The 27,914-nt window shown below is 36.5% G+C and overlaps 1 protein-coding gene across 3 annotated transcripts in view; it reads right to left on the bottom strand.

Moving 5' to 3' along the window:
* The window catches only part of LOC128998159 (eukaryotic translation initiation factor 4E transporter), a 59,232-nt gene extending 33,077 nt beyond the window's left edge, over window positions 1-26,155 (bottom strand). The window contains exons 1-4 of one of the 3 annotated variants that reach the window (XM_054424171.1): window positions 25,584-26,155; window positions 5,348-5,481; window positions 3,737-3,810; window positions 2,015-2,132 (exon numbers count right to left, since the gene is read on the bottom strand). In XM_054424171.1, the coding sequence (XP_054280146.1) occupies window positions 2,015-2,132; window positions 3,737-3,810; window positions 5,348-5,481; window positions 25,584-25,623 (366 nt within the window). In that variant the 5' untranslated portion in view covers window positions 25,624-26,155. Of the gene's footprint in view, window positions 1-2,014; window positions 2,133-3,736; window positions 3,811-5,347; window positions 5,482-12,540; window positions 12,768-25,583 lie in introns of those variants that run through there. The other 2 variants (XM_054424169.1, XM_054424170.1) reach the window with 2 other exon arrangements.
* Window positions 26,156-27,914: the final 1,759 nt, after the last annotated feature.

The raw sequence follows: 27,914 nt of genomic DNA on the forward strand, positions 1-27,914 counted from the left end.
GTCACACATCACTTCAACATCACTTCAATTCTTCAACATATAGTCCATGTTAGAGCCCCTGGATTGCTGCAATGACTAATATAGCCTAAAGGTACCTACCTAATTTACCCCATCAAGTAATTCACATTGGTTGTGTTGATTTACCTCCATGTTTCAACTTTATTAAGGCAGTGTCAGAGTAACGTAAATATTAACCTTGACCTTTGATAACGTGGACAACAATGACAAAAGAGTCTAATACCTGTACTGGGACCATCCGTGTCGTGTAATAGACCTGTATTAAATGTTTTCATGTATGTCCATTTTATTGTTGGTATGCGCTAAACATGTCAACATTTTTGTTGCCCTGATATTAATGGTGAATCAATTATGTAAGGTGAAAACCTGAAACTAATTTGGATATGACGAGATAAATTAGGTAGGCCTAACATTTTATTAGTCTATATAAAGCCAAGCTTTATTATTGTCAATGTCTTTATCAACTCCATAAAAGCTTAATAGCTATTTCCAAGTGCTCTAATCTTCTCAATTTTTTTTTATTTTTAAGAATGAAAGAATCCCTCCAAATAAAAATTGTTTAAACTGAGAAATATTATTTTTCAGATTGATTGGCAAATAAATGTACAAATATTAAACATAAAATATTTGTTTGAAACCTTAGCTTTTTAATAAAATAATGTAATTAAAGTAAGCAGACATTAAATCTGGTACGGTAGCTAATCATTCCTAAACATCTTGTATTAATGTTAAAAATCATTACTCTTTAAAAGTTATGACAATACTGTAATGACCTAGGTCCAACACATGATTGTTACTCAGAATAAAGGATTAACATCAAGTAAGAAAATGCAACAGTCTATGTCAAAACTTCCACTATCATAGTTGAAACTTCCTTAAAGATATAATGAAAGCCCAAAAAAAACACATAATAACCATAAAAATCTTTTTCGCTTAATTAAGATTTCAACTTTTTAGCAGCATACTGAGGCAACTAGATCAACCAAAAATATAAAATGTGTTTTGTCACATTTTATATTGTGTGCCCACTATCATCCAACTAAAGCCCCATTTACACGACCCGATTTAGGGGCCCTAAATCGGGCCCGATCTATGTCGGCCCTGAAATCAGGTCAAGTAAACGCGTGCTCCTGGTCACGATTTGGCTGGAGATCGGGTAGGGCGGTCGAGAAGGATTTCCACCCGATTTAGGTAGGAAGGCTGGGGATAGCGCACTTCCGGTGGGAACAGATGTCAATTCCAAAGCTCTACAAGTGTCTGAGTTGTCTTTTAAGTTTTTTCCGTGGTTTTGAGATAATGCAATCTACTTCACAGAGGAAAAAATATGTTTTGATGGAAATGATCGAAGTGTACAAATCTTACAGACTGTTGTGGGAAACTTCTCAAGGTTTATATTTTAATAAAGATGCAAGAAACCAAGTGTTTGCTTACTTGACGTTTACAAGAAACTGAAGACAGATGCAACATTGAAAGATGGGAAGAAGAAAATTGAGAACATGAGAAGTCAGACCAGATCGGGCACAGAGAACACTCAGATCGGGTAGTGTAAACAAATTACGCTCTGACGTCCAGGTGACAGGGAAAGGACGGTCGGGGTCGGGTCATGTGAACGGGGCTTTAATGAATAGTTTTGGAGATGACTTATTGTGTAAAGCTACTATATTTCAACAATTGATTCTATTACTGTGCTTATCTACGTTGCATATGTATACATTTATATTCATTAGGCCTTCATCATTAATCCTCTGGTAGAGGGAATAGATTGTGAACATAAGTACATGGTGGACAGATAGCAGATAACATAGTTAATTGCTCGCCCCATGTAGTCATTTAAGTAATCAGCAGTGCTGTAATAAGGTCTTTTCACTTTTCATCATTAATTTTTTCCAAGAAATTTCAAACTTGGGGTCATCAATATAACAATTAAGTTGGAAAACTGATAATTGAATATAGGGACACAGAAATCTTGCCTACTTTTGTCAAAGGTGTCTATTACCTTCTGAGGGTCGGAGGACTGTTCAGGTCTATCCTCATCAGTAAGGGAGTCTGTGTGTTTGCGGTGATCCCAACGATCTTCAAGCCACCGCACACTCGCCCTTCCTGAGACCAGGGACCTGAACCACAACAATACAAACAGGTAAAGCAATGCACAAGTTTAAGTGGAAAGCCAGAATACTGACTAAAAGCGGACCTTCCAACTCTCCTGCATTAGGCAGGAGTATCACGCATTCAGATGTCCACTCCCGCTTCCCCGCTGTCAGTAGAAAAACTCCCGCATATCTGAAACTATAAAAACTGTACATCCCCCGATGTCATTAGAAAAACTCCCGCATAGCTGAAACTATAAAAATTTTACATACACAATAGGAAAATTTTTGGAAAATTAAGATTCTTTCATCGCGTTAATGTTAGGTTGGTAGCTCTGCAGACCTTGAGTCTGCACTGGCAGGACTCGTTGTCTCACTAGCCTGTCGTTCTTTCACGTAAACATAGCCTTAAAAGTTGAATTCAGGCGCAAGAAAGCCAAGTGTGTAGTCCGTTAGTTGATTATTTAAGTTTTGTTTTATCGGTAAAGAAGTAGAGTAGTTGTGATGGAGGAAGAAAAGGAAATGTAAGTTGTTTTGTACATTTATTTTTAGCCTATACAGTGCTCAAACATGTCATCAGTGTGTATCAGTGTTCAGTTTGAGTTTTAATAACTAAAATTATTTTTTCTATTTTAAACTCCTTTTGATGTAGGCTATTTCATTCATATTTTACACGTACATTATGTTTTTTCACGTACATTATATAACTCTGGTGTTTTTTTTTATTGTTCAGTAGCCTAATAAAAAAAATGCAAATTTCATAAAAAAAAATTTAGTTCTATTTCACTTTCCTAGTGTGCTTACAAATTTGCTATTTTCAATAACTTTTGTACGTTTTTGGATGATATGAAATGGAAAAAAAATTATATTTAAAACTCTATTTATACGTTAGTAAAAATAGTTAAAAACCCGTTTTTCAGGCTTAAATTATCAAAATTTCCCGGGGGGACAAACCCCACGGCTGGGGGGACGAACCCCCAAGACCCCCCAGGGGATCACTCCCGCCTGAAATTCCTCCCAGGTTGACAGGTCTGCTGAATGTAACTTCTGAGGTGTGTGGAAAAAGCGTGATGAATCAAATTGAGTCACAAACTCAATTCTTTGAATAGACATGATTCAATGAAACTGGTATAGCAAAGTGAACAATACTAGAGGTTCCCGAATTACAGTCAATCACAGACCTAACCACTTGAAACTGAAACTCAACATCATCATCACAATAACACATAACATTATGGTATGGACCAAAAAGTCTAATGTAACTACACAGCTCCTAAATCAATACTGAGCTTTTTGGCCAATTAGAGGGGACGTTGGGAAAGTAAAAGCAATAAGAAGTGATGTTTTAAAATTCAAATAAAGAAGTTAAAATGCTGGGGTTAAAACATGCTGGATCATTCATTATTGAGTACAATGATCAACTATTGTCCAGCAAACGACGAGAGTACTTCAATCTTTTATTTGGGATGTCATAAAACTTTAAACTGATAATTATTTTCTTTTTAGAACAAACTATAAATTAGAGATAAGAGGAAAGAGTGAAAAATGGTATCAAATTTTAACAAAAAAATCATTAGAGAATTTAAATAACATTTATTTAACAAGCATCTGCACTAGAATAAGAGACTTACTTGTTTTGTGGAGATTCAAGACAAGGGTGTTTAACACTTGAAAGAGGATGTGTCATCAGCTCAATCAGCTCTTTCTGAAACAACATTGCAATGACAGTAAGTAACAATAGCAACAACGCCATCTGTGACTTTAAACAACAATATGTATTCACAAAAAAATTTATTAAATGTTTTCTAGATTTTGAGGAATGAGAATTTCTACGAGAAGCTATCATCCACCAACTCTGGAATTCCCCCCCCCCCCTCATAGAATTGTACTACAATGCAACAAGCAGTATACCAATACCCACCATCAAAATTCCATTGCAAATCTTTCTTCCATATACTGTAGTTACAAACCAAACTAATTTGTCTAGAAAGAGAGGTTCTGGAAACCAGTTCCACTGTGGCCACTCTTAAAATTAGTACTGTGTATTGTGCTTAACACAAAAGACAAACCATAAAAAAATACTTTGTTAGCTCACTCCTACAATCGAACATATTAGGCCGGGGCCACACGAGGCAGATCATCCGTGCGGTCGGTCTGCGCGAATGATACACGTGTTCCGACAACACATTGAATCAAATGGAAGTGGCCATCACACGAGGTGAAGTTAAGTTAAGTTGTCTGGGCGGATTGTCCGAGCAATGTCGTGGCTGGACCGCATGAAGTTCAGCTGCGTTGGAGAGGATGACACACATCCACAGTCTTAGAGAACACAAGATACGGATTGACAGCACGGTTGGAGCTCCTCTTCGGGCATTTGTAGTTGTTTTTTTGAGTTTGTGTTTTGTGCGATTCGGTTTATATTTGTGTAACGTTTGATACGGACAAGTTAATAGAACTGTTTAAAAACAAACCATGTTTGTCAAAAAGCTCAATGAAGACTCGGACAGGAGCTGCCAGGAAAATGTGCGGCTTGAAATTTCGGAATTATTTTATGATTGTGAATGATCTTTGGGAATCGCATGTGCTCGTAAAGGTTTGAAACACAAATGGTTTATCCGTTATGAAGGGACACACGCTTCTAATGCACAAACTAACATACCAAGTGTTTCGTACATGTCTACAACGAGTGAATTAAACCATGTTTTAATACAGTACTTAGGCTGAGAAAACCCAACAGGTAGCGGTTCATCCGCTCTGTGTGGCCAGACACTGGAAGTGTGGATGATCCGCCTCGTGCGGCCCCAGCCTTTAACGAATCTTAAGCCTTTAATTTTAGTCTTGTATGTTTTTGACTCATTTCAACCTGTCTAATGACTTTTTGTTTTTTATTTTAACCAACAATTTTTTGCATTATTACACACAGGGCTTAGAAATTACCGCAGGGACCCAAGTTTGACGGTTTTTCTTATTTCTTAACTCTATTTATCATTTTATCAAAATGGAATCTAAAAAAAGTAATTACCGTACTAGCTTATAACATTTACAGATTTGTTCAATAGTTAACTCCCAAGATTGGAGGTTGTTTTATGCTAAATAATCAAAAATTTTTAGCAATCATTTTAGCATCTTGTTTTCTGTGACTCAGGTATTAGTTTCACTTAAACTATGTGATGTGCAATTTAGGGCTTCACTTCAATTACTCGTTCATACTACAATTTTTATTTATTCTTTGTTAGACTTACCCGTGAGTATTGGCGCTCCGGCTTGGTTCTTGGAACCTTGTCCGGTGCCTCCGGAGATTCTGTTGGTGCTTCATCTCTATCTCTTTCTCTCTCATTCATTATCTCCTTGGCCGTCATTTCCAAATCCGCTGTCGCTGTAATATACCATTGTCATAAGTAAAACGCCCCTCACCTTGCTTGGCCAAAAGCAGAACATTTAGGAGCCAACTGGAGTCAATATAGGTCTACTTGAAGTAAGCCAGTGGGACGCTTATTTTGATTATTTCTTCCGTTCAATTTTATCAACACTTTTTTACTGCAAAGTTCCTAACTAGTTGGAGGAATAAAGAGCTGTTTTCAGGGTTTTGCTTAAATGCAGGACGACACATGTGTCATATAAACACATAATTTTTCATCAATTTATTTAGACGACCGAGTGGCAGTCGAAAGGAAACTCCAAAATTCCCTATAAAACTATTGTATTTTGGATAAAACTTTCAATAGTTTCAAATGTATCGGGGAGTCATTGAGAAACCAATGATCTGTTTTTAAACTATGTACATATCAATATAACAATCTTAATCCTATGAAACAAACAAGTAAAATCAAAAATTATAAAAAAACAATAACCATAGGCCTACGAAATATAATTTTTCTTAATAAAAATCAGACCAAATTATTTTTTTAACGAAACTCTAAAAATAATTGTTAGTAATTAATTATAAATGTAGGCCTACAGTATTTACAATGATAAGGTAGGTAATTAAAATGTCTAGCAAAATAAAATAAAGGAAACAATTAGCACAGTATAACAAAGAAATCAAATGATTAGGAACATGGGGAGTGTATTTTGACCATCTTGCACGTATTACCGTTCATAAAATCAACACAACAAATTAAATTTTGTCTGGTTAATGTTTTAATTATACAAGTTATCAATAATCCAATAATAATGTAAAAGGATGACATTCTATTAGGCCCTAGTGAATTTCCTTCAGGGAAATATCTACTGCATTTATTGTAATTTTCCTTGAAATTTATTTATTTATTAAAATACATCACAATGGTGTAGTATTTACAAAAATACCAATACATTCAAAACAATTTTTTCAAGTCAAATTTCCGTCTAACACCATATTTTAATATAGCAAAATGTTTTTAAGGTTACTAGTTTTGACAGTAACAATCACTACTTTATGTAGTAGTGAATTTTTCCGTACATACCCCTTGTAAAATTTATTAAATTAAATTATAAAAATATAGATTTTTTTTAAGGCTCCCAAATATTTATCTGGATGGATTACGAATCGCGACATCGTTCTGATTGGCTGCGATCGTGGTGATATCGTCAGGGTCTTGGCAACTTTCCCGATACCCGAAAATTTCAATCAGGATCTTTCAAGATTGTTGAAATGTCAACCCTCGCTAGTACAAGTAAGTAATGTCCGCTATAAATGTTTGAAAGACACACAGCTTTAGGCTGTGCTCTAGGGTGCGGGTGCGCAGTTATTTTAAAGATGGCGTCGGCTATGCGAGGGTCGGTTTGGACGTCCATGTCACTGGCCCGGCCATGACGGAATTAGTACATAAGAATTATGCTAATATTTAGTACCTATTTCGTACTATTTAGTACCAACAAACAAAAAATTAGTACCCCACTCGGTACCGGATAACTAATTAATTTAGGATTCCGGGCCAGTGACATGCTGGCCCGGCCATTTTCGAATTTGATCCTAATATGTATACCATCATTTAGTACCTATTTCGTACTATTTTGTACCTCCATTAATATAATTTGTACCTCAAAGAAAACCAAGCTACGGGCCCGTTAACTGTACAGGTCAATGACCCCTCAGCCCGGCCATATCGGAACCTATGGTTATAAGCTATACTACTATTTAGTACTTATTTCGTACTATTTTGTACCTCCATTAATATAATTTGTACCTCAAAGAAAACCAAGCTACGGGCCCGTTAACTGTACAGGTCAATGACCCCTCAGCCCGGCCATATCGGAACCTATGGTTATAAGCTATACTACTATTTAGTACTTATTTCGTACTATTTTGTACCTCCATTAATATAATTTGTACTTCAAAGATAACCAAGCTACGGGCCCGTCAACTGTACAGGTCAATGACCCCTCAGCCCGGCCATATCGGAACTTGTAGTTATAAGCTATGCTACTATTTAGTACCTTGTTCGTACTTTTTTGTACCTTTCGAGGTAAAAAAAAATACCTCAAAGATAAACAAACTACTTATGTTACATATTGTATGTGTAATCATGTTATTGTTAGTGGTTAATTACCCCTCAGCCCGGCCATGTCACAGTTTCTAGTTATAAGGTATGCTATTATTTAGTACTCAATAACAAGTGATGCAGTTATTTGGTGGTTATCTCCAACTATTTAGTTCTTCATATTAAACAATATATGTACTACTCATACAACCCAAGTAATCAATGTGTCGAGGTTTAGGCTATTTTGGTGCGAGGGTACTGTGGTGATTTTTTTATTTCATTCAACATTAAGTTCACAACTTTGTTAATTTTTTCTTTCTTTTTTCTTAATTAATTTATGTTGTAAAACTTAACGAGCTGTTGGCCCGTCCTACGTACGGGAATTTAGAAGTCAACTAAAACTGAAGTAATATCAATATTTCTAGAATGTAGAATGTTATAGCGTCGGCTGCTAGACTTTTTACAATTTTAAACTTATCTTCTAAAAAACTGAAACCCTAAACTAAAATTATGGCTTCAACATTCCCTAGTTTTTAAAATTATTTGTCTTTCAGTTTTTTTAGTAGTTTTTTTAGAAGTACAAATTATATTAATGGAGGTACAAAATAGTACGAAATAAGTACTAAATAGTAGTATAGCTTATAACCATAGGTTGCGATATGGCCGGGCTGAGGGGCCATGGATCTGTACAGTTAACGGGCCCGTAGCTTGGTTTTCTTTGAGGTACAAATTATTTTAATGGGGGTACAAAATAGTACGAAATAGGTACTAAATAGTAGTATAGCTTATAACCATAGGTTACGATATGGCCGGGCTGAGGGGTCGTTGAACTGTACAGTTCACGGGCCCGTAGCTTGGTTTTCTTTGAGGTACAAATTATTTTAATGGGGGTACAAAATAGTACGAAATAGGTACTAATTAGTAGTATAGCTTATAACCATAGGTTACGATATGGCCGGGCTGAGGGGTCGTTGAACTGTACAGTTCACGGGCCCGTAGCTTGGTTTTATTTGAAGTACAAATTATATTAATGGAGGTACAAAATAGTACAAAATAAGTACTAAATAGTAGTATAGCTTATAACCATAGGTTCCGATATGGCCGGGCTGAGGGGTCATTGACCTGAACAGGTAACGGGCCCGTAGCTTGGTTTTCTTTGAGGTACAAATTATATTAATGGAGGTACAAAATAGTACGAAATAAGTACTAAATAGTAGTATATTTTATAACCATAGGTTACGGTATGGCCGGGCTGAGAGGTCATTGACCTGTACAGTTAACGGGCCCGTAGCTTGGTTTTCTTTGAGGTACAAATTATATTAATGGAGGTACAAAATAGTACGAAATAGGTACTAAATGATGGTATACATATTAGGATCAAATTCGAAAATGGCCGGGCCAGCATGTCACTGGCCCGGAATCCTAAATTAATTAGTTATCCGGTACAGAGTGGGGTACTAATTTTTTGTTTGTTGGTACTAAATAGTACGAAATAGGTACTAAATATTAGCATAATTCTTATGTACTAATTCCGTCATGGCCGGGCCAGTGACATGGACGTTCGGTTTGGCAACCTGCTCCACCCCTTGCCGCCGAAAGTGCGCGGCGCGATCTACTGTGACTGTGTCCGATACTTGGGTAGGTATAAGGGAAGGATCAAATTAACACGACTTCAGTACACGCCGTGAGATTATTAATTTGTTTTTCGTAAAAAGCTGTCCACATAACTGGAATTGCAGTTTCGTGTTGGCAAAATACACTCAATGAGCATTAAGTTGTACAGTATGTGTGTTTAAATAGTTTTAAATAATTTAGGGAAAATCGATAATAGGCCCAAGTTATGTACAGTAGAACAACAAGACTCTCATTGTTATTGTAAAATAAGACTTGTCATCAAGGTTGTCTTCTTATCGAGGTTTGTAATAACATGTGATTAGGGGTACGATAATTTAAAGGGGATTTGAAAATGGCTCTTGTTATCAAGGGCGACTTGTTATCAAGAGTCTTCTTATCAAGTTTCCACTGTTGGAAGCTTTGTCGACTTGCTACTATAAGCACAGAAATGTTTACTATCACAAAAACCCCGCTGTGCAGTAGTATGAAACAGTACGCATACTCAACAACTCACATCTTTTAATATATAAGAAAACATAGAAAGTTTAAATGCTGTGTTAATTCGAGTACGGTAAGTACAATGGGAATGTTTAGTTTGGTGTTAAAATGTATAGGTATCCTTTTTGTCACAATACAAATTTGTCAATTGATCAATTGATAGGTCTACTCTCCTACACTAAGTTATAGCCATTTTAATGTTTATAAACAAGTATCATATCATAGACAAATAGAATAAATATAGACTGTCAAATGAAGGTACAGGCGCCCAACGCTAGGAGTGCCGTGTAGTTACGGCGCGCCGCACACCGCTGCAGGCGAGGAGCGTAGGAGCCGTATGCGACCAGCAGGGACGCTGCCCACTAGCGCTACACTACTAGCGGTGGACGCCAGAACTTATGCTAACCGCAGCACAGCTGATGTTCTATATTTATTCTATTTGTCTATGATCATACTCACTTTGGTTTGCGTTCTTAAATAATCCTACAAAAATAAATCAAGTAGCCTATACTAAATTAATACTAAACTAATATATTTAATCAATTTTATTTTAGATTAACATGTGTGGTATATACTTTTATCGACAATACAGTATAATTAATTGTTACCAATTACGTAGCCATAGGGGACTCTTATCACACATAAGCTGGCTAAAACCTGCTGAAACCCATATTAGTTTTTAAATTCAATTATCAATTAGCAATCGTTGAAATTTGGACAACACCTAGGTGCGTATTTTAAGATAAATATGAGTGAGTATTTCAAGTTTGTTTTGTGTGCATATGAGTGATGGATGGAGTGAGATGATCTGTGTAGCTTTGTTACTGACTAAGATCAGTTGTTTTATTAGTCAACCATTTAAAGACCAATGATCAGGAACAGCTGGGCTCGGTTTCAAACCATCAAAAAGCTACTGACTTTTTACATGATCGAACCGGCGGTTTATTTACCTATTGTAATGCTTCTTGAGTGTTTTCAATAGTAACAAATTATTATTAACAAGATTTTATTTTGATTATTAGATTTGAAAGAGAGATGTGTATAATCTATTATATTATTAAAGTGATACAATCAAATTTTATGTAAACTGTTAAGGCCATTTACCAAATAAAAATATAGGCATATGGCATATCAAAATGAAGCTTAGATTTGCCGAAAAGTATTAATATGGACGAACTCCCTAAGGGTCCTGCCCCACAGGCTGATTTCCAAAGGGCTACGCCTTGCATGTTTTGGAAGTTAACGTTATTTGATTAATTTAGTGAACAACAGCTGGCCAATGCAGTTGACAATATAGTTTGTTTGTTTACATTTGTGTTTACTTAAATTATTATTGACTTTTTTATGTTCTTAAAAGAGGTGCGGTGAATGGACAGTGAAGCTATTTCTAGCTGCTTGATACAAGTGAGTGATTAACGGTGTTCGAAACACGATGAATATGAGATTAACATCGTTCCAAGAGGTTGTCACCGATCTTTTAACAGGTCGCAATTTCATTGAAAAGTATGTAAAGTAGACGTCGTGAAAGAGAGCGGCGAGTACAGGTACAACCGTACCCACCTCGGCCACCTTAGGACGTAATGAGGTATCATAGATGAAGTAATATAATTAGTATATGATTATATTATATATAATACTTCATATAATACATTAATTTATTATATTTAATATACAATCATATATAGTATATGTATTAATGAAGTAATATAATTAAATTACTTCATCTATGGAGGTATGACTGCTTTTAACATCCTTTCAGATGACAATTTCTCGAACTTGGGCCCTTTAAATGAAATATAAAGTCAAAGTTGATTAAATTAATTTAATGGTGGCTTCTGTACACCCGTGAATTCGCGGGTAGAACCTCTTGTTAAATGTATAAAATATAAAGGTATCTGGATGTAATAGGTTTATTTTAAAACAGTAAACATTTTCTAAATAACTATTGTGCCACCATACTAAACTATATATATATAACTAGGCTATACATATAAGATGTAATTAATTAAATTTATTAATTAAATTTAATTCGAATAAATTCGAGTAATTAAATACTAGTTATAAAGATTACGTTATAAAATTGCGATCTTATTAAAACATTATTATTATAAGGATAAATTACAGTTGGATATTACTTGAGTGTGCGTAAAATATGTGTTTTTATAAAGGGAACGATTGCGGCAATTTAGATTGTCCAACATTGCTAGTATATAATTTAATTTAACTGTTTAATGTATATGATTGTGTTTATTTATATAACTGTTCAATAATTAATTTGTAACACAAATATTTATTTAATTCCTTTGTAATCAAACTTAAGAATGAATTACTATCCTTAGTAATGTGTTTAAAAAAATAATCCACGAGAATCAACGTAAGGTTGTTTGAACGCCAATAACGCCAATAGACCTATTATCAGTTTTGATTTTGATCAATGATAATGACTTATCAATTTATTGGCGTAACATTTTGATAAAGTTTAAAAATCAGATCAGAGCCTGGTAGTTATAAAAATACACCATAATTAAGCTTCCGTTTCTGGATATTAAATCTTACTGGTATTTTATCTTGAAACAACAAACAAATAACAGATACAGCAACAAATATACACACCTGTAGAAATTAATATTTTAAAAATACAAAATTAAAAAGTTACATCATCCTGCTGACAAGATATGGCATGAATTCCGTTTTTCCGACGAATTTCCAATGGTGGTTCAACGACTGTACGTTGCGTTATCGCGTACGGTTTTGTCATTTAAGGTACCTATAATTTGTAGATTTATGCAGTATTACGTGTTTTAATGATGTAATGTATGATTCTATAGTAAACGAGCGTGAATTAGTAAAACTAGACTTACTGTAGAGGTTCACGACTTTAGTCTTGTTTGCCCTACTTCGTCTGCGGCTCTTGGTTGTTATCTTTATAGTATTATTATTAATAGTCTTGGTCATATTGGTGGTTGACCGACACGAAAGAATAGACTCACTCATAAGTTAACTTAAACTAATTCTAAATCTAACACTAAAAAACACAAATTTTCACAAACGACACGAGTTGATCAACGCACGTCTAACGTGAAAATGACCAGAGTCTTGAAATGTCCAAAGAAGAAGAGAAAGGAACACCTGCTCGCTCATGTCTGGAGATAAGAGTGTCTGTGGACTTTGTACCCCCGGAGTTTGGTGGGCTTGATGACGTCATCGACATCGCGAAACGCGTACCAAAAAATTGACGATCAAATGTATTGATCCAAAATTTTAAATTTAAAATAACGGAATGTGTAAGCCTTGACATGTATGTGTTGACAAAGTGATAAATCGATAATGAACAACTCGTATGTTTGAATTATCTCACAAGGTAATTGTGTTTCACAAGGTCCAATTTAGAAAATGAAAATCCATTATAGCCCGTTAACTGCACTAATACAATACTAATGTGAGATTTGTAAAGACTTTTACCATTGCATCTCAACTCCTTCCCTTTTAGAACGGCATTTATTGCTATTATTTTATCATCGTCAGTTGATTCAGTAAAAACCCCATTCTTCCCAATTGGATTCCAAGGATACCAATTTATCAAATCATATAAAATACTCCTTTATCGCCATATTATTTACATGCATGGCTTGTGTCACATTTTACAAATAAAATATACATATTGAGCAAAGACAAATATACACTATTTAACCTCAGGCCTGAACTACAACATATTATGACTTATTGTTCACATAATCGTTTGTACTACAACGATTTTCTATTAAAAATAATTTCTGTTTCTGTTTGAATACCCTAAATATATTACTTACCTACTTTAATTTGTCGGGCAGTAAATAGTATGATGGCATTATAAAAGACGTGTTTTTTAAAAGTAGGTTTTATGGTATGGAATGTTCAATTTGAATGTTTTTCTAATGTTGAGATTAGGGATTAAAAAACTCAAAATACTGCGGGTTAGTTTCAAAAGTATTTAGGTATTTGAAAATGTTGATAGTGTTTATCATTGAATACATTTAACAAAACATACCACGCCCGTCTCAGAGTTGTTTAGGTCATCACCATCGGGATGCCTCAATATGATTAGGTAAAGCTTACATTAAAAACTGCACCAAATAAGTTGAGCAAAGGTTAAACAGAGCAATGGCTGAGTCGACCCTACAAATCCCATTACAATCACGCCTCACTGAAGACACCTATTAAAAATTGAAATATTACAGAATATGAACGTATAATTATCTGAGAATGCTGCATTCGAAGTTATCATAAGACAAATACTTGAGTGTCTGTGACTTAATCGGCCTACAAGTGTTGAAAATAACTATAATTTTCCATTAAAACACTTCAAGTCGGCCGTTTTACATAAGCTTAACACTCGATTGTTAGTCTTGTGATACCTAACTTGGAATAGGTACATTTTTAATCTTTTTTTATAGGCCTACCGAATTATTTTCAAAATATTCTTTACATTTTCACTTGATAATATTGCATTCAGTGAGATGTGGACCAGCCCAGCCATTTTCCTGTTCCACTCCTAAGATCAGTTAACTTACCCCGAATAACGTAAGACAGTTTTATAACAATTTTACAAAACATCCAAACGTTTACTTTGACGTACCCTTTACTATACACTATATTAACGTTAATATACCCTGTATACACAAACTTGGCCCTTTGGACACTTGGCTACCTACGGCCGGCCATGTCCATCATCCACCCCTCCCCCTCCCTATTCTATTCTTTGAGCAGCTGTTTCAGTGATGAGTCATATAGCAGCACCCCTTCTACTGCGCGCCAGCCGCAGGTTGCCAGGGTCCAAGGGCCCAAGTTACAACAGTATAGTTATGGCCAATGTGCCTATGGTTTGAGAATATACAACACTATTGTTGTGGGACCTGTCGAATTATATTTGCGTTGTATATCATGTGCTATTTTCCCCAAAACATGTTGGACAGTCAAATAAAACATACATAAAACATATTTCAAAATCATTGCGTCAGTTTCCACAAATTCCATAAAATCGCTAAACCATTTTCAAAGTTGTTCTTTATTCAACCATCGAGTATTGCTACCCTAAATTAACTCAAGAAATTACTATATGCGCGATGGAACTAAAATATCAGAATGAACACAGTTAGTGAAATGTATTCCAGCAGCAGACGTACTTTTTAACCTATTTGTGTTTGTGTGTTTTGGTATGTTAAAAAGGAACAACTGGAATGTATGTCTATATTGATTTCGAGTTCAATAAATGTGATCTTAGAATTGGAAATCAATACAGTTTGCCATCAGTAGATGCTCGCTCAACTTACAAGAACTACTTTAAACTTTCTTAAAAGAAACTGTACAAAGTCACTAAAATAAACAATATGGCAGAAAAGACGCATTTCTTTATAAGAAAGTCATTCTCTTTTATAAAATTTGGCTTTCTTATTACATTCAGATTTAAAGACAGGGCCGCAGCTACACATTTTTTTTGGGGTGAGGGGGGGGGGGGCAAGTCCTAACTTTGCCACCCTTTCACCTTGCAACTGTGGATTTTTCTAAGTGCCAATGAAATTTTACAGACAGTCTTAACAAGAGGCACACAAAGTTTTTAAGAAAGTGGCCCAAAGGTTTAGTGATACTAACGTTATTAAAAAATTAATAATTAAAAAAATTTTTATATTATTATATAACCTGCAAGTACAATTTTTATGAGAACAAATCAAAAATTTTTTTTAATATTTGGTTCTTAAATTGCTGTTGACATACAGCTCTCGATACATGAAATTCCTCAATAAGTTTAAACAATTAATTATATTCGATTTGTTTTTAGTAACAAACGTCTTGATTATGTATGAAAATGGAATTTTTGTCGCTCTTATGTTTAATTGATACTTGCTGAGTCTTTGATCGTCTTTTAATGATCAGTATCCAGCCAGGAGTCTCGGGAGAAAAAAAATACAAAAGAATTGCCCGCGATCGCTACAAAAAGGTGAGCACCTCCCGCTATTACGGGGACATCGTTATCGCCACCCGCGATCGCGACTGAATCGTGAACAACTCCTGCTATCATGAGGACATGATACACGTCATCCGCGATCGCGGCAAAATCGTCAACGTCTTTCGTCGTCACGGGGGCATCGTTATCATCTACCGGAAATAACGTTAACATCTCCCACTATCTCGGGGACACCATCATAGTCACCTGCAAGCACCGTGAAAAATTTACGATCGTGTCCCGCCATCACGAGGACATTGTTATCGTCAACCGCAATCATGGCAAAATTTTGAACATCCCCAGCCATCACGGGATAATTGTTATCGTTACTCGCGTGACGAATAATTAATTTAGAAAACAAGTTGTTATTTTAAAAAGGCGTTTTTATGTAAAAACACTGCGGCACCCTTTCGATTGCGGCGCTATGCCGTGGCCTAGAGGTTAAGTCCGGCACCCGCACCGGTCATTTCTATCTGGCAATCGCGACAAAATCTTGAACATCGCCGCGAACATCGAAACTCGTCGTCGCCCGCGACCACGGCGAAATTATTGCATGTTAACCAATAAACAAAAACTGACATTTTTCACCACAATCTTGTTTTTTTAACCAGTAAACCGACACCCCATATTGAAAATAGGGCTAGTTTGAACTCTTATACAGTGCAAAAAAGTAAAAATGTAAGAGCGCCCCTTCCTCGACAAATTCCTTGATCCGCCTCTGCTGATCGTTTAGAATCGTCGACAATTTCTGATAGAAATAAAATCAATTTAAGAAAATATATGTTATAAAAAATATAGGTGTCAACAAGGAGCGAAGAGGGGGTCAGCGGTAGGATGGTACACACGCCTGTAAATACAAGAAACGACTTTGACCTTGAGCAGTCATGTTCACCGCTCACATCCCTGAACCGCACCACCACATAAATGTTTTTTAAGAGCCCTTCTCATTGCATTTGCTAAACCACTTTAGTATGGAAAGTACACTTTTTTGTATAGTAAGGTTAAAACAAATTACAAGGCAACCTACATTTTTCCGCCCCCCAAAACTTGCCACCCAAGTTTCCTTTGTTAGTGGTATTTTTATGTTTTCAGCATCTATAGTGTTCATAAGGTGGAAAAGGAACTCTATACATTTAATTGAATTAAGACAGAATTTTAGGATTTAAATATAAATCCCCAATTAAGGATTTTTTTTAAATAGCCCAAAACCTTGGGTAATGTGGAGAATGCAGATATAAAGTGGCTATATAAACAGTTTATACATTTTCTCGTCAAGTGTGAATTAAATGGATTATTTGTGTGAAATCAGACATATCGACAGAAGGAACCCAGAAAACCTCCAGCAAAAAAAAATTAAAGCTTTCAAAAATTAAATCGTTTTACTGTATTTTAAAAATTGTTAAAATTTTCCGGACAGGCGAAATTGTGTCAAACAAACAAATTATCACATTGGTATATTTTTACTTATTAAACTAAAAAATACTTCTTAGTGATTAGTTTTTTTATATTTCTGTAAAATGGTGCGGATATGCTGCCTGTCCATAAAAATTACGGAAAAATCAGCTACCCATCTATACAAATAATTATAACGACAGGTTATAAATCAAGAATTAAAGTTCCTATGTCATTTATTGGTAAAAAGTACATTTAAAAAGATGATATGGTGTGATTTTAAACAACTTTTATGTTTATTAACGGTTAGCGCTAGAAGCATGATAACAAGGTTACGGCGCTTTTACACATGGTGTGCACCCCTATTTTTTAAAAGTAAAATTCCAGGGTTTTCTCTGCATTTTAAAAGGGTTTCCAGGTTCGCGATGTGAACCAATTCAAGGAATACAGCTTAAGTTTGTTCTCATACACTGTATTTATAATTGTTCCAAAGTTCAGTGAGCTAGAGTTGTAAAAATAATAATCCTTATTATCGAGATAATTTTCATTATCGTCATCCCTTAAGGGCCCGAAAACATCGTCTCCCTTGATTGCAGTATAATCCTGAATATTGTCTCTCGCGGGTTTGTGTAGGTAAGTTAGACATATCGACATATCCCACGGTCATAGAAACATCATCTGCTATAGTATTTCAAATAACGTCTATATTAAGTCTTCTTGAATTCATTTGTACAATCCTTATTGCCTCATAAATGAGCCGCTGAGCGACTCAAAGTTTTTAATGCCAAGGGGTACAATTTCTTTCCTGTCAGCATAAAAAAACCTACCTGTTATCAAATTCAAACATGTCTCAAAAACCAGTCTAACCCAAGCCTGTTTGTACAAACAAAAAGATTTGTTAGTTTGGAATTTTAGTTTTAATGTCATGTGTAAAACCATAGATAAAAGGAGTATGTAAAACTAAATTCTTTGGAGGATTGTCATAAACTTAGCAGTTTTTACGTCAATAAATCATTTTATTTCATTATGGATACGGGGAAGCAGAGCAGGGGTGGTTACTAATGATAAAATTAAGTTGTGGTTGTAAATTAAAGGAATCACAATAAAACAATGTGGTGGTAGTAAATCAACAAAAAAGTCCTACATTTTTGCAGTTGGGATAAACAAAAACAAACTAAAAGTAACCACACAAGGTCAATAAAATCGTGACAGTTACAATATTTATGGTTTTATCCTACAGGCAGCCAAATGTCAACAAAAATTAATAATAAAAAAGAATACTACAAAAGCTGTTAGCTGTTATGTTACTGGAACATTGAAACTTTAAAGTTTTATGGTTATATAAACAGAAACTAAAAATTAGTTGTAAGGATTAATCAGTTTTGTTTACATTGTGTCAGTTAGTTTGTGTTACTATATGTGATTTTTACTTTGTAAAGGAAAAGGATACTGTAGTTTGTTTAGTTATCTCTGGAGTTGATGTATCTAATGTATCCAGTGGGCTAGGCCTATATCAAAATAAAAATCATCTACTCACTAGAGTTTACAATTAAAAATTACTCCTTTCAATGTGATATATTGAGAACTACTGTGGTGAATCCTTTGGTACATAGCTACTTTTCAAGTCGCAGCATCCAAACTTCGTAACGGTTCCTTAAAATTGACAACATAAAGAATATGATAGCCTACTGTATTGCTTTATGTAGGCCTAGTTAGAATTCATAAGTTAATGGGTTTTGATATAACATAATAGTGTCATAATAAGATTAGTACCTGGGGACCGAGCTTTGCTCGGGGAAAATCATTAGTTTACTCTGAAAACAGTCACAGTATTGCAGATACATAAATCCATTCCCAAAACTGCACACTGCTCGCCTTTACTTATTCCTTCAGCACTCCCTACGTCGTAGACCTGTTTTTCTCTCTTCCCATTGCATGTTAGGATTGCAGATACATTAATGTAATTGCCACAGACAGTTCCCACACTCTACACTGCTAGCCTTACTACTTCCTTCACCACTTCCTACGAAGCGGAGCTGTTCCTCCCTTCCAATTGCATTTAAAGATTGCAGATACCTTAATCTAATCGTCATAAACAGTTGCCCACTCAGGACAGCTCGGCTTGGATACTACTTCCTTCAACACTTCCTACGTCACAGACCTGTTTCCCTCCCTTCTCATACCATTTTAGGATTTGAAATACCTAAATCTAATAGTCATAAACAGTTCCCACACTCCGGACAGCTTGCCTTTACTACTTCCCTCATCACTTCCTACGTCAAGGACCTGTTTCCCTCCTTTCCCATAGCATTTTATGATTGCAAATACCTTAATAAAATCATCATAAACAGTTCCCACACTCCAGACAGCTCGCCTTGACTACTTCCTTCATCACTTCCTACGTCAAGGACCTGTTTCCCTCCTTTCCCATAGCATTTTATGATTGCAAATACCTTAATAAAATCATCAAAAACAGTTCCCACACTCCAGACAGCTTGCCTTTACTACTTCCATCATCACTTCCTACGTCAAGGACCTGTTTCCCTCCTTTCCCATAGCATTTTATGATTGCAAATACCTTAATAAAATCATCATAAACAGTTCCCACACTCCAGACAGCTCGCCTTGACTACTTCCTTCACCACTTCCTACGTCGCGGACCTGTTTCCCTCCCTTCCCATAGCATTTTATGATTGCAAGTACCTTAATCTAATTCGCATAAACAGATCCAACACTCCGGACAACTTTCCTTTACTACTTCCTTCACCACTTCCTACGTCGCAGACCTGTTTCCTTCCCTTCCTATAGCATTTTAGGATTGCAGATAACCTTAATCTAATCGTCATAAACAGATCCCGCATTTCGTACTGCTTGCCTTTACTAGGCCTACAATGTATCGAGCAATCTTCCGTATAATCTTTGCTTAATAGTAACAAGTGATGATTTCCCTTTTTTACTGTATTTGTAATTTGCTAGTAAACTGTGGGTAGTTGCCTTATAATGAACACATGCTTCAACTTCAAGTCTTTTGTTTACTTTTTCCTTGTTATTTAATTCAACCAACATGGTTACTTAGCAACCCATAAGAGTAATGTTAAAAAAATGTGACTTTCAGTTTCGTTTTTTTACGTAATTAGATTTTTGTTGGCAGTTCTAACTGCATGAAACTCGTTTTTAGGCCAAAAATAAACTATTTACAAGATTTGAAGAAAATCGTCGGAGCCGTTTTCGAGATCTTTCTGCATGCAAGCATACATACAAGCAAACATTGCTCGTATTAGAGTATAGGAATTAATGTAGGCCTATATACTTACTTACTTACAAATATGGTCTTTACTTATGATATGTTCTTTCATAAAGGCTCCAATCTTTAAGAGTAGGATTCCCAGTCTCAAGAACAATTGATTAAATATGTAGGTTTACCCTGTGGTTGCCAGGTTCTTGAAGTACCTATGTTGATATGAGGCCGATGTACATTTCACCACATGCATAGCATCATCACGAGCAAAGTTTACTTAAAACACTAAAAAACATATTTTTACATTATTTGGTCAGAGGACAATTTATTGTGACGTTAGAACTTTCACCTCATCTCATCCCCATCCCCTGACCTACCAAACATACCTCGAAAGCCAACACTACCAGACTGACTCAACAGTCAGACAGTGACATGTAGGCCTATATAGTGTCTCTAAACCGTGCATGCATACACAGGGACCTATGCCTGCATCGTTAATCGCCGGCTGAACAATTAATGTAAATAAATAGTCAAATTTTTAAAGTGTTTCAAATGATGTAGGTGAGTAAGTGGTCTAACTAAACTTTATTCCAGTTGATGCTTTACATGTGGTGTAATGTACACCGGGCTTATGTAAACAAAGGTACTTCAAGAACCTGGCATTCATAAGGGTGAAACAATTTTTTCAGGAGAATTTAACAAACTGAAATAAAAAAAATTTTACGTAAAATATTTTATCAATTTTTTTTATATTGCTAATGCAAGTAGAAAAATTACTATACATATTTGTAAAATCAACTGCGACACATATAGATGATAGATATATATATATATATATATATATATATATATATATATATATATAGGGACTGCGACTGAGGCTACTTACAGTCACTCAGTTACAAAAGTAGGTCACAATTACAGTAGCGCCGGTCGCTTGTCATTTGACCGGCGCTACATTATGATGAAAAATTATTATTTTCGAGATAACCCAAAATGCCAGGATCACCATATTGGTTTCTAGCAAACCTATCTGCCTGCATATATTAGGGTCCCTCCAGAGGGGAGGTAATTGCCCGGTGTTTGAACCGGCACTTCAGGTAGGCCACAGTTATGGACGACTGGACAAGCCAGCCTCTTTGGGTGGTACCCAAAGTGAGAGTACCCAGTGACATTTCCTCCATTCAGGGTGGAGGGGTGTTCAGCTCTGCGAGACTTCGGTCTCCCACCTGCCTGTAGCTGTGGTTGTGACTGGAGTTCTTCGGGCTCGTCCTGCCTGCTGTGTACGACTGACATTTTGTGAGGCATATCCTCGGCTCTGGAAGTAGCCTCGTCCTGGGAGGTGAAAAATTGGGTAAGTTAGCCCCCAAAGGGGAGGTAACTGCTCGGTGTCGGAATCGGCATTTCAAGTAGTTCATAGTTATGGACGACTGGACAAGCCAGCCTCTTTGGGTTTACCCAAAGTGAGAGTACCCAGTGACATTTCCCCATCCAGGTTATGGGGGGTGTTCAGCTCTGCAAGAGGTGGAAGTGCGCCACCAATCTATCATCTGCCTGTAGCTATGATCCTTTGGGCTCCGGCCCGCTTGTTGATGTGCGACCGGCATTCAGTGTGGCAAATCCTCGACTTTGGAAGTAGCCTTCCTGGAGGTGAAATCGGGCAAGTACCCGTCAGTTCACGGGGACACTCTAGGAGAACGTAACTTTCCGCAGTGTGAGGGCAACGGCTGGGCGCACTCCATCAGCCAATCCCTGTCTCTGAGACCGGAAGGTATGGTTATCTAGAGTGTGGGGGGTTCTCCCTGGAACCTCAATTGAGCAAATGGTGTCGCCACCTTTGGTGGATAGGTTCATCCGGGTGGGACCCACTTCTATTCCTGCCTCCTTTTGGGAAACCCTGACAGCCTGGCAGTGATGTTGGGCTTGATGGGCAAATGAAGTAGATCGGGTGCTGGGTTCAAGCCCGCTGGGGGTGTTCAGGGATCTATCGCCTTGGTCACCTCTGGTTTCCCAGCAACTGGGTAAGGCCTCGATCGGGTAGTGGTGTAAATGGGTGGTTGGGGTTCCCCCCATCAGCTTGCTGGTGGTCCCCTTCTTCCTGGCTTTGATGGCGGGTTTTGCCTGTCAGGGATTGGATAGGTCCCGAGTGTTGTTTGCACTAAATGCGTCAGGGCATTTCACTATGGTCCTTCTGGGTTCCGTACCTGGGGGAACCCAGGTGAAGTGACGCTTAAACAAGTAGCCGGTATCCCTGGTTAGGATTGAGGGGCAACCCTCTTTCCGAAGGATTGCTTCGGCAGCCGGTGAGCTTGATGACCTTAAGTCATCCTCCCATGGTGACCAAAGGTCGGTGCGAAAGCTTCGGCCTACATCATGGGGCCCGGGTATGTTTAATTATAGGTACCGGGTTAGCAGTCAGGGAGTTTCTTGCTCTCATGACAAAACGAAATGGAATGAATGGAATGCATATATTAGGGCCTATTGAATCAATATCAAAATTTGACTGTTAATCATTGTGGCTTAACTTTTCATGGCCGATGATACAGTAAATACCCCCGCCACAGCAAACCTTCAGACTAAGCAAATTTCAACTTGTCTGATTACATTTTTACTAAAATATTTCCATAAATAAGACATATTTACTCCCAATTTAAATAACATTAGATTTAACAAATCCTTAGGTTTGCTGCTACAGGGGAAGGTAAAAAGTGTTTTTGACTAAACGTCAATAGTATAGGATGAAATAAATAAATTTGCCAAATTTTATCGACATATATCCATAAACTACAACAGTTTTCATTTTCTCCATAAGAATAACATGGGAACTTTAAATTACACTTTTTTAAAAATTTCTCTGTGACGTTAGGCATACAACAGCGCTTCAATATACTAAATTATTTCTTAATGGTTTAGAAAGAAATTGCAAACCCCCGTTCCCATGGTCTGGTCATGTTGGTTCGCGATCTCGTTCGAATAAATATAGGTTTACACGTTTATACCAAATTTCATCTGAAAATAAATCGGTCCCGGGTCCAGGTCTTACCATGAGACCTACGGTACGGTAATAGCTTATTCCCTATATGGGGAATTCGCTAAAAAGCATAAAACACCTGTTTAATAAAGTATTTTATAAATTATTACTTACCGGTAAATAGCTAAATTTCGAGCACACGCACAATGGACCTCACTGACATTCCACTCACAACTGACAAGGAACTGGCGCTCGACCTCCCATATAACGGCTAGAAACTTAAATTACGAACCTTGACTGGCGCTACTTAGGCTAATAGTGGAGACCACGTTTTAAAGCGTTTTAGGCCTAGATATAAGTTTACAGATTATCTATGGTGCAATAGGCTACTCATATTTATACATTAGGATACCTATGTTGTTTTGATAAATAATAAATAAACTAAAGATTACTGCTTTAAAACATAAAATTAGGACAACAGACTTTTGAGTGGATCAAGATCGTACTATTAATGTGCTACCCGTGCTACAATTCCGGAAGTTAAGTTTATTATATACATAGGCCTATATGAACAATTATTTAACTCAAAATAAGATAAGTTACCCAGTTACAATGAACAGTGTATTCTACCTTGTTTTAAATTAAAAACAAATAGTTGAGACTATTTTAATTAATTTCTCGAACAAGGGCAGTGCGAGTGTCCTTGAAAAATGTTTTCACCCAAAAGGTAAACATACATATTTAATGCCCCAAACTAAGTTATCCTCCCACCCTCCCCTCTCATTATTCCTTCACCTTGCTTCTACAGAAAAAAATATCAACATAATCTTTGCCTTTAAGACGAAACCTGCAATTACCAGAAATCTAAGCTGGATGGAAGTAGCCATAACCATAAGGAATGCACTCACTCATCTGCCATTAGATGGAATGAAAGAAAAACCTCATTTTTCCAACCATCCGAGCATTTTTATATTTATCATTTTATTGTGCCACTAGGCTATTTCAATTGTACATTAAGCAGTCTGGAGGTAACATAAATATTAATAAGTTGGTTCATCAAAACTTTACATTCCTAATCTAACCTAATTTAAAAACACTTAATAACACGAAATGACACTAACATCTTCACATAGCTGCAGATGATTCATTCAGAATTAATCGATTCCATTGTGCATGGAGTCACGTGTAGTGGGTTTGTTTGTTCTGAATCACATTTTAAGTTATAATCTTTTGTTTTATTAAACTTGACCTTGTGTTTAAGTACAGTAGAGTCCCGCAAATTTGGCGTAATGTGGACTGGAAGGGTGCTGGGTTTGTGAAATGCCGGGTTATCGAGAACTAGGCCGTTAAAAATAAGAAAAATACAATTTTTAAGCTTTTTAACCGCTTTTTTATTTATATTTATAATACAATTCAGTATTAAGTCATCAGATATAGTACAACAAATCCCTGGTATGTGTTGCGAATGATTTGACTTAAGCTGGCTTGAGTCCATGTTTAACTTAGACTCAAAAAATCACTAATTTTTCTGAGCCAGGTGATGGTCGAATTATCCAGAAAGCCGGGTTATTGAGTACCGAGTTTGCGGGACGCTACTGTATAACACTTTTGTTGTGCCACAAGTTGAATGCACCAAAAAGAGTTATCAAGCATATTTAAAAGAGCCCACCCAAAAACCTACAGTCACCAGGATTACTTCAAGTGACAAGGATCTGTTGTTGGTAGCAGCTGCTTTTGTCGGGATTTTATATGCTAGTTAACAAAAGAGCAAAGCGTCGCTTTGGGTACATCCTTCACTGCAAGCTAGGATTAAGTACAGTAGCAGTGGAATGTTCAAAGATTACGGTATTTAGGATGAGATGACGAAGATTTGTTTACCCGGGAATTGAGAACTGATGGTAGCTCCAAAAGCTTTGTAAGAATGGCAAGTTCAGACTGTTGTCTAGGCTACTGAAGGAGCAAACTAACTGATCCAACTTAGAACCCAGATCTAGCGGAACCGATGTTTGATAAACAAGTCCGACCTTTCCGACATAGATCAGGAACGCTGCAACTTGTTTTAAAACACAATCTTTGGTTGTACAACACACTTAATGTACAACTTGTTTAATATTTTTCCTTGCATTTATAAACATGTATCAACTAATTAATTACCTACTATAATTTGGTTGTACAACACAACTTTACAAAACAAGTTGTATAGTGTAAACGCAGCTTAAGGATTCACTTAGGCCTATTTAACTATAAATAAAACTCAGCCACAACATAGGCCTATGTATTGGGGCACAAAACTATAACACCAAAACAAACAAATTTGACCTACCTTTGTTTAAGGAGGGTTTTACAGCTGAATTAGATGACATCTGTAAGAAGATATATTTACATGAGGCTATTTGTACACATTTTCAGTTTTATTTGTTTCACTCACAGTATTTTAACTGTTTGCTGCCCATAAGATAAAAGCTAGGATGACCACTTTCTATTGTGGTCGGTAAAAAATAAGTGACCAAGGGGTACCGAAATCCATGTTGTTTAAACATTGCCAACGGTAATCCATTTCATATGAAGACTAAAAATATTTCAAAATGTTTAATCCTCAGATTTGTAGCTGATGCTTGCTATCGGATTTAAGTCTTCGGAGGGATTAAAAATAGTAATAGGGGACAAAATAGCCCTAGCTTACTTTTGAGGTCATTATTTCACTTCAACTGCCATAACGTTCATTTTAACACTCACTGTAACAGTAAAAAGAATATGTAAAACTAAATAAAACACTCTTTACATTAACTACAATTTTACATTACGCGTGAATTAACGCTGACGAATAAACAAATTTCACTTCAGCTTGACATCCTGATTGTTGTAAATATGGACATCGAAATTTAGCCTAGTAATAATACACTACCTACTTCAGAAACTGAAACAGAATTGAGAGAGAAGCAACGCCACGTTGATCAGTAAAAATGTCCGTCTTAATTTCGTTGAGTATGTCTACAATATATATTTATTTCATGTAACATTTTTCTAGTAACCTACAATTTTATTTGAACTCTACAATTTGTTCATAGTGAAACTTTTAATAAATCATAAAAATCAATATTATTAGAAGAATGCGTTATATGTAAAACACCTTCAAAAAAGGGCATCCAAATTACAATAACTTAATACGATTTTCTTACATACACGATTTGTTTAAAAAACTAAATATCAATTTCAGTTTGACAGTACCTAATTGTTATTGTTTAAGCCCCCCACACACTACCAGACCAGACCTCCAGACCAGACCGTCTGGCTGCAACCAGACCGTCTTGGACTGCTCTACACACTCCCAGACCAGACATTCCAACATTCGTAATTGAGACACCATGGTGAGAACTCCAACAAATAGATAAAGACTGTTACGACGGTCTGCCGTCTGACAGACAGCGCTACACACTCACAGACCAGACAAAAATAGTGGTGGGGGAACCTCAGACCGTCTGTGGTCTGAGGGTTCAACCAACAGACACGCATACAGTCTGGTCCGAGAAAACTGGTCTGCAGACAGCCCCACACACGTGCCAGACGCCAGACCAGACGGTCTGGTCTGGTAGTGTGTGGGGGGCTTAAATTAGTAGGTTTTCGTCTGTCTTTTGACAGAATATTTTGACATTGTTCTACTAACCAGCTGTTTACTTCAGAGTCGCTCCAGCAAAATATACACAGATTGAGATGCCCCTGTCATTCCTGTCAAAACGTATTCTGTTTCAACTGCAGACGAAAGTTACGAATCAAAAACGAAAACAAGATCAATATTTTATAATAATACGGCGCATAAGGCCTAGGGCCTACCCATCTTAAGTTACCTACAACTTCTAACAAAATCTGACGGAGCTTAAGTCTGTGTCAGAAATGTAAAATCTAGGGAAAAACTATAAAACAGTATAGAAACATCGGTCACATATACAGGGTTAGGCAAAAGTGCTGGAACCCCCCATTTAACTTTTTAACGCGTTGCAGTAGGAAAACCAAACTCGGCACGTATTTACAACATAAGAAATTGCACTTTTTCATCAAAGTTGCAACTTTTCCCCAGCCCCCAAAATGGGGTATTTTGGGGACAGCCCCAAATTTTCAAATGCCACCTATCATGTGACCCCTCATTTTAAAGGGTTTATCAAGAGAAATTGATTGGCGCAAACCAGAGGTCAATATCGCACTCCTCCAAAATGGCAGCCATTTTAATTATTTAAGGTGAGCAAGCAAGATAAAGTCTGGACAACCCCAGTTAACTTAAAAAAATTAATATTTTAATACTGACCAAAAGGTGAATTATATTTTTATATAAAGATATGCTAAGTTTAGTTTTCCTGCTATAACCTGTTAAAAAGTTAATAGGGGATATTTCAAAATGACTGCCATTTTGATTAGGGGTGCGATATTGACCTCTAGTTTGCGCCATTCAATTTATCTGGAGAAACCATTTAATGAGGGGTCACAATGGTCACATGATAGTAGTTTACATTTGAAAATTTGGGGGTGCCCCCAAAATACCCCATTTTGGGGGACGGGTACAAGTTCTAACTTTAATAAAAAAATGAATTTTTTTATGTTGTAAACATGTGCGAGTTTGGTTTTCCCCCTGCCACATGTTATAAAGTTAACTGGGGGTGTC

The sequence above is a fragment of the Macrosteles quadrilineatus genome, unplaced genomic scaffold (assembly GCF_028750875.1).
Source record: "Macrosteles quadrilineatus isolate MER2022 unplaced genomic scaffold, UCM_ALF_1.0 Scaffold_7__1_contigs__length_78375512, whole genome shotgun sequence".
Lineage (NCBI taxonomy): Eukaryota > Metazoa > Arthropoda > Insecta > Hemiptera > Cicadellidae > Macrosteles > Macrosteles quadrilineatus.